The sequence below is a fragment of the Amphibalanus amphitrite genome, unplaced genomic scaffold (assembly GCF_019059575.1).
Source record: "Amphibalanus amphitrite isolate SeventyFive unplaced genomic scaffold, NRLGWU_Aamphi_draft 000752F_arrow, whole genome shotgun sequence".
NCBI classification, from domain to species: domain Eukaryota; kingdom Metazoa; phylum Arthropoda; class Thecostraca; order Balanomorpha; family Balanidae; genus Amphibalanus; species Amphibalanus amphitrite.
The window spans coordinates 52,501-70,293 of record NW_024882246.1 but is presented as its reverse complement, the minus strand read 5'-3'; the positions used below and the strand labels follow the sequence as shown (position 1 = coordinate 70,293).

General features: G+C 57.0%; 1 protein-coding gene across 1 annotated transcript in view; it reads left to right on the top strand.

The window, feature by feature from the left end:
- Positions 1 to 17,793, top strand: part of LOC122365633 (hormone receptor 4-like) — a 61,153-nt gene that overhangs the window by 25,656 nt on the left and 17,704 nt on the right. The window contains exons 3-4 of the mRNA XM_043337016.1: positions 7,413 to 7,536; positions 17,250 to 17,367. Of these exons, the coding sequence (XP_043192951.1) occupies positions 7,413 to 7,536; positions 17,250 to 17,367 (242 nt within the window). The remainder of the gene's footprint in view (positions 1 to 7,412; positions 7,537 to 17,249; positions 17,368 to 17,793) is intronic.

Genomic DNA, 17,793 nt, shown 5'->3' with positions numbered 1-17,793 from the left:
AGCATGATTGGCTGGTTATGATGTGAGATATATGACGTATGACAGCGCGATTGGTTGGTGATGATGTGAGATGTGTGTCTGCGAGCTGTGGATGTGCCAGGAGGGGGATTGTGAGTTTAGTTGGCTGGAAGGTGTAGAGGAGAGCAGAATAGATCTTCTTCTTGTGCTGGACGGTGACTTTTAAGTCAGTACGACAAGCTATTTCGGCCTTCTCGACTAAGTGTTGTGATTATGTCTGACGTAGAAGAGGGCAGTGGTGCACCGGTAGCTGGTACCAATACCATGGAACCAGAGTTTCCTGCGCCTGCATTCGATCTGCGGGCAATACCGGAGTTCGACGGCAGCGGTGACGTCGTCAGATGGCTGGAGCAGGCGACACAGCTGTGTGCCCTGCGTCGTGTGTCACTGGCCGCTGTCATACCCACACGCCTGAGGGACCAGGCGTACGAGGTGTGGGCCACCCTCTCCTCCACCGAGCAGCGGGATGCTGCAATCGTCCGCCAAAAACTGCATCGTGCATTTGCATTGGGACCCGACGCGGCTATGTATGAGCTGTATCACCGACGTCTACAACCGGGCGAGTCTGTGGATGCCTACCTGGGATCAGTCAAGCGGCTGATATCCCTCATAGGTTCAGTGTCCAACGAAGTGATGACGACGCACTTCCTGCAAGGTCTGCCGCCGGAGGTGCGGCTAACAGTACGTAACAGTGCTGGAGATGAAACTCTCTCCTTGGAGCGAGCCGTCGCCGTCGCTAGGTCAACGTTGGCGATGGCGGCCAGGGAGAGAGCGACTGCATCGGTGGCTGTCGTCCAGCCGCCGCCATCATATGTACAGCAGCAGCGGGGAGCCAGAGGGACGGGTCGCCGTCCACCACTGCGGTGTTGGACCTGTAACCAGGTAGGCCACATCGCCCGGCTCTGCCCAAACGGGCACGGCGACGGCGCTACATCAGCGCCACGGGCTCCGCCGTCGCCAGCTGCCGCAGTGACCCAAGAGCCCCCATCATCGACATCAATGTAAATGGGCGCAAGTGCCGAGCACTCGTCGACACAGGGTGCAGCGAGACAGTGGTGTGGAAGGGCATGGTGTCCTGCTGGGAGCGGAGTGACGCCAGCTTGGTCGCTGTCAACGACAGCCCGGTGCTGTGCTGTGGGCGGGCTGTGGTCAGCCTTGGAGTGCGCGGGGCGACAGTGAGTGTGCGGGCGGTCGTCGTACCGGCCCGGTTGCTGGGCGTAGACGTGTTGCTGGGCATGACCGGCATTGACGCCCTGCAGGGCGTGAGTGTAAGTGGAGGATCCGTTCGCTTCGGGAGCGACAACCCAGTTGCGAGCGTCGACACGGCTGCTGTGGTGCAGCGTGAGGCCCCGCCGGAGCGGGAGGTGTGTCGTGCGGTCGACACGGCTGCTGTGGTGCAGCGTGAGGTCCCGCCGGAGCGGGAGGTGTGTCGAGCGGTCGACACGGCTGCTGTGGTGCAGCGTGAGGCCCCGCCGGATTGGGAGGTGTGTCGAGCGGTTGACACGGCTGCTGTGGTGCAGCGTGAGGTCCCGCCGGAGCGGGAGGTGTGTCGAGCGGTCGACACGGCTACTGTGGTGCAGCGTGAGGTCCCGCCGGAGCGGGAGGTGTGTCGTGCGGTCGACACGGCTGCTGTGGTGCAGCGTGAGGTCCCGCCGGAGCGGGAGGTGTGTCGAGCGGTCGACACGGAGCCGGAGCTAAGGATTGACGAGACTGACTTCACGGCTGTGTTCGATGATGTGTGGACAGTCCGTTGGAAATGGGCCGGTGGCGTGGCTCCGCCCCCGCTTGGAAACTCGATAGCTCAGTACGGTGTGCCGAGTTGTGCGCGTGAAAAATTCGATGCAGAGCTGGCGCTGTGGATTAGTGAGGGCTGGCTGCGCGAATACGATGAGACGATGTACGGTCCCGCACAGGGATTGATCCCGTTGATGGTGGTTACTCAGGCAGCGAAGGACAAGGTGCGGCCGGTGTTAGATTATCGGGAACTCAATCAACACCTGACACGTCACACAGCCGACGCTGACGTCTGCGTGGAAGAGCTGCGAAGGTGGCGACGTCACGGACGCCGGGTCGCTGTCCTGGATCTTAAGAAAGCTTTTCTTCAGCTTCGTGTGGACCCGGCCCTGTGGCCGTACCAGACAGTCATCGTGCAGGGGCGGCGGTACTGCCTGACCAGGGTCGGCTTTGGGCTCAGTATCGCGCCTCTGATCATGAAGGCTGTGGTCAGGAAGGTGCTCGCACAGAGCCCCGGGTTGGCAGAGGCAGTGCTGCCTTACGCCGATGATCTGCTGGTCAACGAAGCGGTGGTCTCGGCTGATGAGGTTGCCGAGCACTTCGCTCGATTCGGGCTCACATGCAAGCCGCCGGAGCGGGTCGCGACCGGTGCACGTATGCTGGGCCTTCGTGTCGCCGAGAGCGACGGGCCGGCACTCCAGTGGAGTAGGGACGGGGAGTCACCAACGCAGGCTCCACCCGTGCTAACGCGGCGATCTGTCTTCGCGTGGGCCGGCCAGCTGACATCTCATGTGCCGGTCGCAGGCTGGCTGCGGCCGGCCGCTGCATGGATGAAGCGGACTGCCAACCGCCTCAGCCCGGACTGGGACACTCCGATCGTCAGCGAGGAACTACAACGTGAGGTGGATGAGGTGTCACGGCGGTTTCGAGCATGTGACCCGGCACGCGGCCAGTGGTGTGTGACAGGGACGAGCGTCGTGGTGTGGACCGACGCCAGCTCCATCGCCCGCGGTGTCGTGCTCACTGACCCTGACACGGGCGCCATCATCGAGGACGCGTCCTGGCTGCGTGCCGAATCGGAGAGGGACGTGCACATCAATATCTCAGAACTGGATGCCGCTCTCAACGGTGTCAACCTGGCGGTAGCATGGGGCTTCCGTCGCCTGACGCTCCGGACAGACTCGGTGACGGTGCACCGCTGGCTGAGTGACGCGCTGTCGGGTAAGGCAAGGCTGCGAACCAAGGCGCAGTCCGAAATGCTTATCCGACGGCGCGTGGCTGTTTTCCGTCAGCTCGTCATCGAGTACGAACTGGAGGTCACTATCGAGCTGGTCGCGTCAGCGGTCAACCGTGCTGATGAGGTGACGCGGGTGCCCAACGCCTGGCTGCAGACTGCCGACCAGCCAACCACTGATTCGTCCAAAGCACAACCGGTGGCTGTCGCTGCCATCACAAGTGCCTCAGCGAGTGACATCCGCACCATCCACGAAAACATCGGTCACCAAGGAGTGAGGAGAACGTTGTGGTACGCCCGACGTGAGCTGGGGGTGAGGCGGGTGTCAAAACCAGCTGTGCGAGACGTGGTCAGACGATGCCAGACGTGTGCCTCGATTGACCCGGCGCCGGAGCGCTGGCCCGGTGGGTCACTCGGAACAGAACGCACGTGGGATCGCCTGGCCATGGATGTCACCCACGTGCACGGCCACCCATACCTGACGCTGGTGGACTGCGGGCCGTCGAGGTACGCCATATGGCGACGGCTTCGCCGGGCAGGAGCTCTGGAGATTGTGAGTGAGCTGGAGAACGTGTTTCTAGAGCGTGGAGCCCCGGCGGAAATACTCACGGACAATGCGACAGAGTTCCGTGGCCGGGTCATGTTAGCGTTCGCGGCTCGCTGGGACGTATCTATCCGGTTCCGCGCTGCCTACGAGCCCGGCGGGAACGGCATCGTCGAGCGCCATCATCGTACCATCAAAGTGATGGTGGCCCGGCAGTCCTGCTCCGTTGCTGAAGCAGTCCATCGATACAACGTGACACCGAAGGATGGCAGTGACCCGGCCACAGCTCTAATCAACGGGGTGCTTCGACACCCTGGCCGAGACGTTGACGTGACGCCCCGCAGAACCTCAGACGAGCCTGGTGACGCCCTGCCGCTGAAGAAACCCGGTGTATACCAGGTAGGGGACAAGGTGTGGGTTCGGCGGCGGGGCGACCGATGTTTTGTAAAGTCAGACGAGGGTATTGTGACAGGCGTCGTTTCGGCCCAGACAATCGAAGTCGATAATGTCCCACGACATGTGCGAAACCTCCGACATCGGTTGACCGTCCCTGAATGTCCGAGGCCAGGGGCTCTGCGAGCGCCAACGGTGGAGTGGTCTGATGACAGCGAGTGTGATGGCGTGTGTGTGTCGCCAGCTCCGAGTGATGTGACGGAGTCGGACACGCGGCCGCCCAGCGTCGCTCAGTCCCCGGACCCCGATCCACCGACCGGGTCTGATGTGTCCGCAGATGAGAGTGAAACGTTCGTGCCTGCGACGCTGCGGCGTGGTACGCGTGTTCGAAGAGAGCCGGAAAGATATGGCGATGGTGTGCCAGAGGATGTAGTTGATGCGTTGATTGAATGACATGTAACATGTAGAGTAATGTGGTTCTTCAGAACCAGGGGGTGATGTAGCGTGACGCAAGGATGAATGTGAGCCGTATAAGTGTGAGTCAGCTTCAGCGTCGAGCTGTGAACCGGTGACCCAGCGTTGGTCATAGCCGCCGGCATCTGATGCCGGCAGGGCCGAGTTACACCCTGCAAGTAGCTGGGCCGGGCATGACGTATGGGAGCATGATTGGCTGGTTATGATGTGAGATATATGACGTATGACAGCGCGATTGGTTGGTGATGATGTGAGATGTGTGTCTGCGAGCTGTGGATGTGCCAGGAGGGGGATTGTGAGTTTAGTTGGCTGGAAGGTGTAGAGGAGAGCAGAATAGATCTTCTTCTTGTGCTGGACGGTGACTTTTAAGTCAGTACGACATTTATTTTAGGACGACGCGATCCTCGGAACACCTGACGCTGTTATCTACGTGGCGTGCGTTTATGGAATGATGTGTTGCGTAAGTAATGTCGATCTCGCTTTGCGTAATGTTCATGTTTATTCGTCGCATAAGGAAGTGATCTGTGCGCCGGCCTCGATCGTAGCGCCGATCCTCTGTCCGCCTCCGTGCTCTGCCCACACCTGGACGGGAGTGTAGTGCGCGGTGCGGCGCCGTGGCCTCGCGCCAGCCAGCGCCCCGCGGCGACCGCGGAGGCTGCGTGCCTGCGCGCGCCGCCGTGGCTGTGTGAATGGCCGCTACGGCGAGCGGGTCGCCGCGCTGCTGAACGATCCAGCGAAGTCGTGGCTGGTGTACGGCTCTTCTGTCTCGGCTCTCTGCCTCGGCTCTTCCGACTTGACTCGCTTTTTGAGTTCGTCTTCCAGCTCCTGCACTGGCTTACGTTCCTGGTTTCTCTTCTTCTGCTTTGAATCCTGTTCCGTCTCCAACTGTTGACTCAGCTCCTGCCTTTGCTGCTCCTACATATCTTTTCTGCTCCGTCTTCTGCCCCAGTCTCAGGCCCCAGCTGCAGCTCCAGTTCCATTTCCGGTTCCGGCTCCTCCGGCTTTGGCTCCGGCTCTTTCTCTGTTTTCATATTCTGAAGCTCCTGCTCTCCTCCTCCTGCATTTCCATTCTCCAGTTCCCACTCCTCCTCCAGCTCCCACTCTAGCTCCATCTCCAGCTCCATCTCCGACTCCGGCTCCTACTCCGTCTCCTCCGTCTCCGGTGGTGGACCGTGACGCCGCCAGCCGTCGGCACTCACTGACGGATGGCCGACGGTGCTCCCAACATACTGATTAGCCGCGCAGACCGCCGGCTAAAGCGATTGCCGCTCTTGATTACAGCTTTCACATGCCGGATGGCCATATTAAGCAATGGGAAAGTTTGTGCTCGTTTTTCAGCCGCTGACTAAACATGCTCGTTGTGTCGCTGTTGCAGCCACGCGCTGCCTCTGTGACAGAGGAGGAATGGCATGGCCAGTGGCGCTGCACTGTAACTTGTTTGGATTGGCGTCGCCCTGTAAACGTCGCTCGTAACGCGGCTGATTGCCGTGTGGCCGGCCGGCCGGGCATGTCGGGGACACGATGATGAATGGAATATAACTCATAATTAAACGCTACGGCCGGCGAGTCGCGCTGACCTCCGAATAATGGGGTACCGCGGTGCGGACGGCCGTGGCGCCTGACTCAGCCGGCTAACTCAGCGTGAGTGTGTTCACTCACGATTTACGTGTGTGTAAGCGAGGACGTGCAAACGTCGGCATTATTTTGTGCCGTGGAAACCGATGTGGCGTGTAACTACCGCTTTACCGGCTGTTTGCGCCAAACTGCCTAGCACAGGGGTGTGACCGCCCTCGGACATTCATTCTCTGACCAGTAAAATGAATGCGGTGTAGCTCAACGAATTGTGCAGCTAGGTGATTAGTTCCCTTACGGAATAACTGGCCGTGACTAACGGCGAATCCATTTATCCAGTGGTCTCACCCATTCATAATTAATCACAAACGATGTGTGTTGTGTATAGTTGCAGTGCGCGGGTGAGCACCCATTCGTGTATGTTTGGACGGGTGCGCAGAGGCTGACGCCTATGCTGACTGTGTAGACACTCCGAGCTCACGGCGCGCGTGATTCCCTGCCGGGCCGCTGCACCGGCGGCGTGGTAATCCTTTCAGCGGTGGAGGTTTACCCGCAGATTGCGTGAGGATGGCTGCACTCGCGGCGGGCGATCGGTGTCATCACATTCAGAGATCATTGTCATCGCTTCTGGTGGCATTATTTCCGCCATTGCCATGTATACCCACTTTCGCCACAGCCAAGTGCCAGTGCGTCTTAGCTACTGTAACTTGACGCCTTTGCGACACTTCACGTAGAGCTACGTTACAATTTGTGTTGTCTGGGCTATCTCAATCGTCTCTCAGCTACTATACATTCTGCCACAGCCGGTTCACACTCTACATCCCCGCCGTATCCCGTCGTATCGCGCTCAGTTGCCCGGTTTGCTCAGATTCGTCTGCAGCGCCGCGTTCAGCGCAGCGTGTCTGCACGCCTCAGCTGACGGCGGGTTACGCACGTCATTCGTGCGATACGGACCGTACGAATCTGCGCGGTTTACACGGTGATTTACACACGCTACGTTACACGCCCCGCGCAAATCTGGGAACCGGATGAGAAGAGAGTGCGGTCGGCTGCGGAGGGCGAGAGACGTAGCGTAAACCTGCTGCGACTCTGGCTTTCGAGGCTCGAGCCGTGTGGGGAAATAGCTGGACGTGTTCGCTATCCGGCGCTTTATCAGGGACAGGGAAGACGGTTTGGATATTGGTTGGGTCCGTCGGAAAAGTTTTGCCGTCGTTTGTTTTCTCTCCGTCGTACCAGTTTATTGAGTTCCGTTGATGCAGTTTGTGTTATCTGATCGTTTTTTTTGGCCACAGATGCTATACGATCGGGCTCGTCTTTTTACCATCTTACGCGTGACGTGCACTTCTCGCAGCCACCACGTCTTTGTTGGGTGACCCATATCCCCAAACTCTCCCCTCACGTACTCATCTACCCTGACTTGACCTGAGCTGATCACTGTTTCAGTCCGAGTGGCGTGAGTCTAACCTCTGAGGAGGAAGCTCGTCAGTACCTGCGAACAGACGGCACCTGCAAGTGCGGCCTCGAGTGTCCGCTTGTCTTGGAGAAGTCGTTCAACTTCGACCCAAAGGTAGGTAGGCGCCGGGCCGGCATCGGCCGGCTTCTGTCAGCTTCCGAGTCCCGTGGGTGTGTCTGTCTGGCGAGCACGTGTTCGGTCGTGGGCGACCGAGTGTCGGGCGGGGGCGGGGGCGGGGGCGGCGGACTGTGACCTCTGCCAGCCGGTAGCCTGTATTGTTATACGCTGAACAAGTGGGCGGCATTATGGGCCGTGTGGGCCGCGGTCGATCGGCCGACCCGGTCGGCTCAGTGTATATGTGACGGTGTTTGTGTAGCTCGCTCGACCGACCTCTCCCTGCCCCCGCGCCTCTGGCAGAGAGCTGCACTGTTTGTGTCTGTATCTGGCGGGGCCGACGCCCACCGTCCGACCGTCTGGCTGGCCAGTCCCGTGACCACGACAGCCCGTCCCGCCCGTCATGTGACCCCTACCGGTCACCCCCGCGTGCTGATGACACACGGCCGCCAGTACCCCTGTCTCGGAGGCCGCCAACTCCTCTCGACTCCCTGTTCCATGTATGTACAGGGTCTTTCATAATGAATGTTATTTTTAAAACGCGAAGTTGAAGGTGTTCGTAAATAATTAAACCATAAATTTTGTATTTACCTTATTGCAAATTTCTTGGAATCAGACTTGTGCTGGGATCAAAAATCAAGATCCAGGATCCTCAAGGTCCCACGGCAAATTCAATTTTTAGAATCCAAGGTTTCCAAGGTCCAACGGCAAATTCAATTCCTAGAATCCAAGGTTTCCAAGGTCCCACGACAAATTCAATTTCTAGAATCAAGGTTTCCAAGGTCCCACGGCAAATTCAGTTTCTAGAATCCAAGGTTTCCAAGGTCCCACGGCAAATTCAATTTCTAGAATCCAAGGTTTCCAAGGTCCCATAGCAAGTATACTTTGCAGGGTCCACAGTCCCCAAGGTCCCACGACAAGAATGCATTGCAGGATCCACAGTCCCCAAGGTCCCATGACAAGAATGCATTGCAGGATCCACAGTCCCTAGGGTCCCACGACAAGTGTGAATTTCAGGATCCACAGTCCCCAAGGTCCCATGACAAGTACACACTTCAGAGTTCAGGGTCCACAGTCCTCAAGGTCCCACGGCAAGAATACATCTCAGGATCCAAAGTATTCATGGTCCCACAACAAGAACTTAAATAATCTAACATTCTGATGAGCAGACTTACTTCTAAATATTCTGCCAACGGATGCCCAGAAACATTGAAAGGGGCAGAACCTATGCAAACCTGTGGACTGTGGTGGTTTTATCGTTAACCAACATAGGTAGGGGGAGCTTCAACACAAGTTAAAAATGAATCATAATATCAATATCTCCTTCTTTAACCTGACAAATTCATAAAAATATAGGTAGGTAATAGGTACCTACCTTGCAATTTGTATTGTCATGTCCCTTTCAATTCAATCTTACCTTATCAGTAGGCATGAAGGACAGCACCTTACAGCTATTGAAGACAGACATTCAAGTATTCTTTCAGGCAATATAAAAAACAGAAATAAAACCTACAGGATTCATAGAAATGGAAAAGTTTAATTGGATAGGTATATGCTTTCGATTTTCTGCACATTCAGTTACATAATACCTAGGATAAAAAGTAAAATGTTCTAAGTCTTGTTTGCGCGAGCGCTCACAGAAAAACTGATCGACTAAGCCAATAGAATTCGAGTATCAGCGAACGCAAACCTTACTTACTGTTCATTCACATTAGATTGAAGGCTCTGAACAAAATTCCATCTGACAATTTTTTCGTCAGCCGGTTATTCGTCGGCAGATTTTCGTCTGACTTTTTCGTCTTGCATTTTTTCGTCTGTTCGAATTAATTTGGTGCATTTTTCGTCTGAGTATATTTCTGTCCGGCATTTTTTCGTCTGGACGAGGCGGAAAATGTCCTTATTGTTATGAAAATAATGCGCGGACTTAAAAATGCACAGACGAACAAATGCATAGACGAAAGTCTGCGGACGAAAATCTGCAGACGAAAAATTGTCCGACGAAAACCTGCTAAACGAAAAAGTTGAACTGTCATGGAATCATTGCTTATATTGCTCATTGCTCAATAGTCAATGGTGATTTGATCTATTATAGATGGCCTTGGATTTGATGAATTGCAAAACAAATAAGTTTGGCACTTACTTGGTCAGTGGGTAGCTTCCAAGTAGCTTCAAGCCCGGCATATCACAACCCAGAAAATATGTGAGGTGAGATTAGAAAAGAACTTTCCAAACCACCACTGTCCACTGTTTGACAGTTTCATAATCCATGTTCATTGATAATGTAAAAAGCTACCAGGTCTCTTGTTCCAGTTCTGCCTCACAGCCATGGCAACGATTTTGCTCTATAGGTATATGTCTACACAGTCTGGTTCGTTCTCTTTGTGTAGCTATCTAGCCCCTTGCAGCTGGTCGCTCAACCATAGATATTTATTGAAGTGCTTACAGACAAAACCTAGTGCAGGGTCCTTAGTGGCCCATGTGCAACATAAACCTCATGGTCCAGCTTCCAGGATTCTTGAGGTCCCTCAACAAAATGATGGTGTAGGTCCAGACCGTTCTCCTAAGATCCCATGACAAATAATAAAACTGGTACTGAAGGTCTGCATTCTGCAGGGTCTTGCAGCATACCAAAATTTTGAGGTCCTAACCCCTGGGTTTCCATGGTTTTAGGGCATATGAAATGTTGAGGTCCTGGGTTTCTAAGGTCTCATGTCACATGAAATGTTGATGTCCTGGGATTCCAAGGTCTCACGGCATATGCAAATGTTGAGGTCCTGGGATTCCAAGGTCTCGCGACATATGCAAATGTTGAGGTCCTGGGATTCCAAGGTCTCGCGGCATATGGATGTTTTAAGGTCCTGGGATTCCAAGGTCTCGCGGCATATGGATGTTTTAAGGTCCTGGGTTTCCAAGGTCTCGCGACAAAAATGACAATGCAAGGTCCAGGATCCATCAAGGTCCCAGACCTTGGACTCTGCGAACCCTGGATCTCGGATCTTTTTGGGACCTTGGCACAAGTCTGCTTGGAATTTCTGTTGATGTAATTAAAACTGCCACACTTCACCAAACTTTCCTTTTGTGCGGACATGAAATGCCTCCCCCTACAACACGCCACACGGGTCAGCTCTTTTTTCACGTAGGCGTTTTGGGTGGTCGTGGGAAACGGCTCACTGAAGCGCACGGCTGTCCACCGTAAGATTCGGGGACACTTTTAAAAGAAGCGCAATCTCCGCTCTAAAATGATCACATGCCTGTGAACAGATTCCAACATGTCACGGTTGACTGCAAGGAACAAAACGCACGAAATGTCATGTTTTGGGCTGCCGTGGTCGACGGGCGTGTCTTCGTCCACTGGTTCGCTTCTGGCTTATCAGTGACCGGGCCAGCTTATTTGAGGCTGCTCAGTGCTCAAGGAAGAATTCTGGCCTCATGTGCCTGGCGGGGTTCAAAGACAAGGCCGCTGGTTTCAGCAGGACGGCGCTGAAGTGACAACGGCGGCTGGGCGCCAGTGGTTGGATGGCAACTTTGACAGACGAGTGATCAGCCGTCTCACTGAGCGGCCATGGCCAGCTTGGAGCCCTGATCTCTCGCCGATGTACTTCTGATTTTGGACAGTCGTCTTGGAGGCCCCAAGCAGAGACCCTTCCAGTGACCCTCATAGAGCTACAGGTCACAGTGGAGAGGTTTGCTGCAATGCTGTGCGCGGAGGATGTGAAGCGCGTGGTGCACCACTTGCGTCCGCGGGCCGAAATATGTGTCCGAAAGCGAGGCGACACAGTTCAAAATCGATGAACGGTACCAAAATGCGAGTCATGTGTACATAATTTCCCATGATTTGTTATTTCATTCGGGTATTGACAATAACTTTGTGATGTATATCACCTGAGCTATGGCTATTTTAAAAATAACATTCATTATGAAAGACCCTGTATGTAGTGCACTGTGTTCGATCGCTGTCAGACAGGGGGGAGGGGCCAGACCGGTGTGTCTCGTCTGTGTTTTGTGCATGTCACGTGTCACCCTATCGCTGCCTGTGACGAGCTCGATCGTGTTTGTGTCCGGTGTCGGATGATAGGCGACCAGCCACTCTAATTGTGGGCATGTGTTTGTGTCACTGTCGTGGCACGCCGCGTTGTTTAGATGGCAGGAGATTGCGGACGGAGTGGTCGGGATGTGTTCATCTGGTCACTCGTCCTGCTCGTGCCCTGTGCCTCGTGTCTCCTGTCTCTCATGTCTCAATTCTCATGCCGGCTTTTCACTTGTCATCTCTCACGTCTCCTGCCGTGTGTCTTGCGTGTATCTTGTTTCTCGTCTCTCATGTCTCCTGTCTCTCGTGTCACCTGTCTCTTGTGTCCCGTGTCTCCTGTCTCTCTTGTCACCTGTATTTTGTCTCGGATCTCCTGTCTCATGTAAGTATCCTATATCTTGCCTCGTTCCTCATTTTTCGTGTCCCCTGTCGGCTGTCTCGTGTCTTTTCTCTTGCCTCGTGCCTCCTGTCTCGTGTCTCGTCTCTCCTATCTCCTCGTCTCGTACCTACCTCCCTGTCTGGTATCTTCTTACTTCGTGTCTCCTTGTTTCGTGTTCTGTGGTTTCCTCCTGTCTCTCGCATCCCCTGTCCCCTGCCTCTCCCGTCTCGTCTCTGTTGGGTCGTCAGGGACCGGGTGATGATGGCCGCCCTCAGCGGGACAGCTGGACCTCCTGCTGTGCCCGATCGGTAGTCCAATCACTGATCGGCGATCAGTGGTCTGATCAATGATCAACGGCGTGATGCCGAGGGTGTTTATCGATACGTCACAGGTGTCACATCACGTCACTTGGACGCGTCACAAACTCGCCCTGGGTGCGACACGTTCGTCACCGAGGGCATCACGGCGACGATGGATCTCCGTCTGTCCCTTTCACTGTCTCCTCCGCTGTCACCACCGCTGTCGCTACCTCTATCACCACTACCGTCACCACCGCTGTCATCAACGTTGTCACCATTCTTTCACCACTACCGACAGCGACCCTGTCACCACCCCTGTCACCACCGCCTGTCACCAATCACGGCGCTGGTAAAAGGCAGGTGTCGGGGCGGTACTGCTCCCTGTCACACCGCCGCTTCCTGTGGCACGCCCCTTGCACCTGTGATTGGAAACAGACCGTCAGATGGTATATACACGGGCTGTGGCACGGGCGTAAGGAATTGGGTGTGTCATGTGGGTGTGGGTGTGGGTGCGGCGTGATCGATCAAGGTGCTGTGTTTCTTCGCTGTGTTGTGGATCGTATCGGTGATATGTAATTTCATGTGGTGTTTTGGTGTTGTTTGGTGTTGTTTGATGTTATCGGGAAATGTGAGCTGTCATTCGTGATGTGTCGAGGGTATGTCACGACACTGCAGTTCTGGCTGATAAGGCATATTGTGTGTTCGCCGTTCAGTCCTGTCTTTTCCCCTCCTCCGACTACTTCCTACCTCATGCCTGATCGGGAGGCGTGGCCATCGAGCTTCTATCGTGGACATAGGGTGGGGAGACTTCATTTAAACCTCACGGACACCTTTATCGCCCTGGCGCGGCCATCGAGCTTCCATCGCTAGATGGGAGAGACTTCATTCCAACCTCGCGGCCACCTTCACCTCCAGCTCACCGACCGCCCCTCGGCCACGGCCGGAGGAGTGGCCCTCCCGTCGGCGACCGCCTGCCGATGATGGATCACTGGCTGCTCTAATGGAGCACCGCGACCACCATATGCGGCCACCTGATGTAGGCGCCAGAGGACGCGTTTAGCGGCGCGCGAGAGCGGTTGTCGCGCCCGCTGATGGCCGCGCCGTTTTTGGCGCCGGTGGGACGCGTGGGCGGCGCGCGCGCGCCCCGTTTTGGCGCGCCCGGTACCGACGGGCGGTGCATGGACCCGGCTCTGTGTGCGGTGTTTCGAGTGCACCGTGCGGGCCAGGTGGCAGGCGTGCAGGAGGTGGGGTGGAGTGGTGCGAGGCTGCTCCACTAGCCGCCTATCGACCACGCGTGCCACCAGGGGCGAGCCGCAGGGGTGGAGGGCGTCCCCCGACACAGAGTGGACACACAGCTGCGCCCCCGCGGCCGCACGCCCCGACACCGCCGACCACGCCCGCCGCGCTGGGCCGGCGCGGCCACCGGCCACTACACACCGTGGGTAGTGGTACACAGAGACAAAAAAACGCAGCGCTCGCCTGCCGCCCGCTGCTGACAGCATACTCAACATCGATATACAATTACAACACAGTGATATCCACCAGCTGCGTCCTGTGTGGGTACTATGGCGGTTAATGTATGTAGATCGTCCGTTTTCGTGCAGTACGACTTCCTGCTTTACTCTTCGTGCTGTCTACCGTACGCACTTACATCAGAGTAATCGTTTCCGTTCTAGATAGATGCATTAGCGGTGAATTACATAAACTGTGCATGTGTTTCGTTAATTGAGTGTCATTCTCACGCTCACATGTCTTTTTGACTATTGAGTCGAAAGTCTAGCCTCCAAATAGCTCTTTGCGCCTTACCCCTCCCCCGCCTCTGCTGCAAAGTTCAACAGGCCACACTTCAACATCGGAAACATTGGGCAGACTCAATCCAGTACCACACTTCAACAACGGAAACATTGAACTGACTCGTCGGCACTGCATCGGAAACTGTCGACGGGCTCGGTGAGTGGCGCTTACAAGTTGTGTCGGCACTCCACTATCGGCTCGCGACTGTCACAACACGGCTCAGCTCGGCGTGTCGTGTCGGCTCTGCTGCTGCGGGGTTCCGGGTAACACACCAGCCGAGTCGTGCGTGGCTCGGGGCTTGTCTCCCGTTTGCAGCTCTCGCATTGCAAAGGCTTCTGTCTGCAACTCGAGGGAGTTGTCTCCTAAGCTGACCGGTTATGGCCGGTCGTATGTTTCTCCCTCTCCCTTCCCTCTCGCTCTCCCTCTCCCTCTCTCCCTCTCTCCCTCTCTCCCTCTCTCTCTCTCTCTCTCTCTCTCTCTCTTTGTCTTTCTCTCTCTCTCTCTCTCTCTCTCTCTCTCTCTCTCTCTCTCTCTCTCTCTCTCTCTCTCTCTCTCTCTCTCTCTCTCTCCTTCGAGCTAATCGCCCGAGTCCGTGACCGCACTCTGGTCCATTTGTCTCTGTCCACCAGTGACGTGGTGTTTTTCTGCTCCGACCACCCCCCCCTCCCCGTCTGCAACCGCCCTGTGTCGTGCACTACACACTGCAGGGTACATTGTTACTGCCCCTCCCCCCTCCACGCCGCCCGAGCTCGACAGAGGCCGCAACTTCATTCCGAGCCGACATATGGACGTGTCGTCCAGCCGCAAACGACTATCATGCCGCGCCCCAGCCGGCCCACGGTGCTAATTTCACTGGACGAAATGATGCAGGCGCAAAGCTCCTTAATTTGCTAAGCAATCACGGACTGATTGTCTCATAAATCTAGCGTTTGTTTTTATTGGAGGGCCACTTAGCTGCTGGACGGCGGACGGTGGACGAAAACAGACGGGCGGTCGTCCCGGGGAGGGAGCGCTGGTGACGTGGCTGAGCACCGGCTCAGGGTCGACCCGGGTCGCCGCGTGGACGGTGCAGTGCACGGCGGGCCCGGTTGGCCTCCCCTCCCCTCTCCTCCCCTCCCCCGGCCCGGTGTGCCGGACGGGGACGAGCAGACACGCTCAAAAAACGACCGCGTCCTGTCGGCCCGGGCGTGGTTCCCACACCGCTGGGAGCCGCTGGGACGCCACGCCGGCCCCGGTGGGAGCCAACCGGCAGCCCGGTCACAACCGGTGTGTCGGCTGTGACATTGGCGCGGCCAATGTCGGACGATCGTGAGAGGTTTGGCGGCGTGGGGTGGCCTGAGGGTGGCTTGCTTATCGCTGCCTGCTGGGGATCGCGGTTTTCCCCACCGTATGTTGTTCCACCACAACCGAGACATCACTGCCGTCATCCATCGGGGATACCCAGTGCCCACGTACCGCCGCCCACCCTCCACGGTTCACCGTTCACCGCCCACCGCCCACCATCCACCGCCCGCCGCTCCGTCTCCGCTGACGAGCCGTGGCACATTTGATTAGGCGGTGCTGCTCATTAAGCGCTCAGAGGGGGTCGAACAGATCGTGACCTATTATGGATCTGCGGCCGCAGTCCCAGCCAGCCAGCCAGTCAGGCGGCAAACGGACCGTTCCGCCTGACCTCCGTGACCTTCGATAACCCCGGAGGTCTGACCCCGACCGGCCTTGTCGCTGACCTCAAGCGGCGCCGTGTCACTGACTGTTTAAAGTTTTTGGCCTCTCAGTCATACCTTCCGTGACCTGTGGTGACCTCGGGTGACCCGTGACCTGCTAGTGCGCCCTGTGTCTGGAGAGCGAGTCTTTCAACTCTCCCCTGCTGGCTGTTCAGACGACCGGGTGCCTCCCTGTCTCCCTCCCTCCATTGTACGGCATTTTCGGCTCGCAGGTGGTGACTGAAACCCCGGCAGGGGCCGTCGTAAAAACACGCCGACGCCAACGACGCGTCCTAATCCACTTTGTCGATCGGACAATCCTCGGCTGGCTGACAGTTACTTGGTGGTCCATGAGAGTGTTACCGTGCAGCTGTCGACTGCCGGATGCCGTCAACCGTAGCCGTCCGTCGCTGCCTGCCAAGTGCCTCTGATGGGGGATCCTGGCAGGTGATACCGAGTTCGAGCTCTGCTGGGAACGCCCCTAGCGTTAGCTGGAATCCATGCGGCGTCGGCTTACGCTGCTGCCAGCGGCGGGAGGTATGTGGCCGCCGGAGGGCTGCATGGCCGCTCGTGACGGCTCTGTTCCGTACCGTCACGTCACGCGGGGTCACGAGGTGCGCCGGGGTCAGGGGTGAGCGCCGCGCTTCCGGTGGGGGACGCTCGAGGTCGTGGGTTCACAGAAGAGGGGAGAGTGACAATGATCCTGCCATTGAGTCGTCACACGAGGTCACCACTGTGACACTGGCGGTGAAGAGACGACGATGAGGCTTTGTCTGTCATCGCGGGCCGCTGCAATGTTGTGACGACCGTCGCGGCTCGCTCCTCCGTCAGTTTGTGGTGATACAGTCGCGTTTGACGGGGATCGTCTGCGAGGTCGCGGTCGTCGCCCATTGTTTCGGCTCCGTGTCGCGGGACCTCACGCCAAGATGACTGCATTGTTGTATGTTTGAATTGGCCGTCACCGTGGAGCCACGGGAAGGGCGGGCCGCTCTGAACGACTCCGTGTCATTAGACTTCACAACAGGTGGCCAATCTGGCCAATGTAGATGGGTGCGTCGCCGTGCCGCTCAGATGGCTGCGCTCGGGCGGACATTATTTTTCCAGTTGTTTAACCGACGGCCTCTCGGCTCGGGCTTGGCAGAATCAAATGAAGCCATTCGCTAAGGCTGATTAGCAAGGGATGAACGCAGTGAGGCGGAGCAGGATTAGTGTTCCAAGGTGTGCTTCGGTTTGTCATGGGTATTGCTGGTTAGATAAGCCTATACGATAACTGCATTCTTTGGATGAGTTCCCTGGTCCGCAGTCTGGGTATGGCCTTGAAGAGACGTGACCCTGTAAGGCCACCTGTCCAGTTTCCAGCCAAATGCCGTGTCTAAATGTCCAGGAATCACCGCGGTGAAGACTGTCACGTCAATGCCGAATCGGATGCTTCGGAGCCCCCTGTAACTGACCCCTGACGGACCCCTTCGTAGGTGATCGTGTCTGATGACCTCTGGCCCCTGTGACCTCAGGTCATCACCCGGCCCTGGAGCAGCGCCGGCGGACCGGTCAGCCCCAGTGGAGCCACCAAAACCTGCAACCACCGGCGAAAACGGAGTCCCCTGCAGCAGGATCGCCTCTCCAGGAAAGGTGGGTCACCTTCGACGAACGGGCGTGCCGGCCGCACATTACACCGCCGGTCACGGCCGTGACGTCATTGATGTGAGACGTGACGTCACTGGATCGGTGGTTTAGTCGGTCGTTCGCAGGTAACGACCGGGCGCGGTGGGCGGCGGGCGGTGAGGCGTTGGGGGGGGGGGGGGGGTAGGGTGGAGGTGGGGTATAGGGAGGAGCGCCGGTCAGGCAGAGGCCAGGAGAGCCGTGTCGTGCCGGCGGCCGCTGCAGCCGGCGCCCAGTCGCCCCGGCCGATGGTGTCGCCCGTTTATCAGCCCGGCTCTGCTCAGTTAAGTCTGAATTATGGGCTGCCAGCCGGACGCCGCGGCTCGGCCCTTATACGTGTACCGGATCGATGGTCACCCCTGGGCCGGCCCGGGTCGGCCGGTGGCGCGAGGGGTC